Here is a 2,025-nt window from a genome sequence, read left to right on the forward strand (position 1 = left end):
GAGTGCCATTGTTATCAAGTGGATCTGTGGAAGACACACGAGTTGTCGAAATATCGTTCACTTGATAACCATGGCACTTTTTTGCTCTTATTATTATTATTATTATTATTATTATTATTATTATTATTATTATTATTATTAACACGGTGAGCTGGCAGAATTGTTAGCATGCCGGACAAAATGCTTAACGTTCTGAGTTCAAATTCTGGCGAGGTCGACTTTGCTTCTCATCCTTTCGGGGTCGATAAAATAAGTATCACTTGAGCACTGATCGATATAGGAAAACCATCTGTGTGTGTGTGTGTGTGTGTGTGGAATAAATACTTTAGTGTTCGGTCACACATACGTGTGTAATTCTCCAACGAGGAACTTATTAGGGATTTACAGACAGTCAGAAATTGATTAGAACTAATGTCTTTCTCGATCCTAAAGCGGAATCTTAATATTTGGGATACATTTGTAGCAATGGTGTATATTTATAATGTTATATACTTACATATTCATTTTACCAGCAGCATACGTGAGCAAATTAGATCGAAAAAAGGCCCCGGTACCTTCTGCCCAATATTCTTGAGCATTGCTCATAGCATAGGCCTTCAGTTCCCAAATACTATTCTTTTTAGCATATTGGTAAGCTTCGTAAATCTGAAATGATAAGAAAAATCTATGTCAAGAGGAAAAGTGAAAATATAAAAAAAAGATGAAAAATAGTGAGAAATATTTTAAAATAATTATGTAATTTTGATTAATCTTTCAGTCAATCAATCAATCAATCAGTCAGTCAGTCAGTCACTCACTCAATCAATCAATCAATTAGGTTTGTCAAAGTCTTTTCGTTGTTCAAAGATATACCCTCTATTTTAGGTCTACTTCAAGTCTTTTCGTCAGTCTTCTTGCAGGTGAATTGATAGAAACGTTAGACTCTGACGTTACTATAAAGCCACCACACGGTATCTGTGTGAGGTGGCATCATTACAACACTTAATCATTCTTTGGGTTGTTCCAAATGCCATACCTGATCTCAGCCATGTATCACCCATGAAAATTTAATATCTCTGCCATTAAACCATCCCTACCAAAAAATTTATACCACATTATCATTTAACTGTGACAAAAGAATTCCAGAAAGAATCGTTTCAGTAGCACAAAGAAGAGCAATATACCAGTAATTGCCGTATACATGTCACACATATTTGTCTGTGTGAGGTGGCATCATTATAACACTTCATCATTCTTTGGGTTGTTCCAAATGCCAAAAACTAAGCCATACCTGATCTCAGCCATGTGTCATTCATGAAAATTAAATGTCTCTGTCATTAAATCATCCCTACCAAAATACCGTGTTATGATTTAACCGTTCTATAATCTTCTGATTATCTTCCAGAGCAGGTGGATTGCATATATTGGTTGTTGCAGTTCTCTATTGAAATGCTATAATCACCTTGTGACCGATGGTAGAATCTCTCTCTTACTTAATTTTGAGCAATGTTCTTTCCATCTACTGACAATTTCCGCCAAAGACTAGACATCGCTAAAATATTGTACTTGTTTCTGATTCATACACTTGCTTTAGGAGACCATACAGCACTTTATTACTTTTCATGTCTGAAGCTAATTGTACATCACTAGTTTTCTCACATAATACGTAATGGATCTCCACACATTTGATTTTACTTCCTTATTCATCCTCTTAGAAGTGTTTATGTCGTTCAACCGAGAGAAGAGAATATAACATCAACATCGGCTCTCGTTGTTACAAGTAAGAAATGGAAACTTGCTCAACATTGCGACTGCTCTCATCATCAGAACAAAGGAGATCCAAGGCAAGTCAAGACAAGATATCAGGGACAAGCTTTAAGGAAATATGAGCCGTTCTTCACTCTCTGCTGTTTACATACACACATACAGACAGACAGATAGACTTGCATGCATGCATGCATACATACATACATATATATACATATACATATTTTTATGTGTGTGTGTGTGTATTTGTTAAGAAAAACTCGATACAGTCACAATATT

At 35.3% G+C, this 2,025-nt stretch overlaps 1 protein-coding gene across 1 annotated transcript in view; it reads right to left on the minus strand.

The window, feature by feature from the left end:
• The window catches only part of LOC106876315 (uncharacterized), a 48,479-nt gene that overhangs the window by 1,657 nt on the left and 44,797 nt on the right, over positions 1 to 2,025 (minus strand). Inside the window, exon 6 of the mRNA XM_052967709.1 lies at positions 497 to 645. Within this exon, the coding sequence (XP_052823669.1) occupies positions 497 to 645 (149 nt within the window). The remainder of the gene's footprint in view (positions 1 to 496; positions 646 to 2,025) is intronic.

Source organism: Octopus bimaculoides, chromosome 4 (assembly GCF_001194135.2).
Source record: "Octopus bimaculoides isolate UCB-OBI-ISO-001 chromosome 4, ASM119413v2, whole genome shotgun sequence".
In the NCBI taxonomy this organism is placed as follows: Eukaryota; Metazoa; Mollusca; class Cephalopoda; order Octopoda; family Octopodidae; genus Octopus; species Octopus bimaculoides.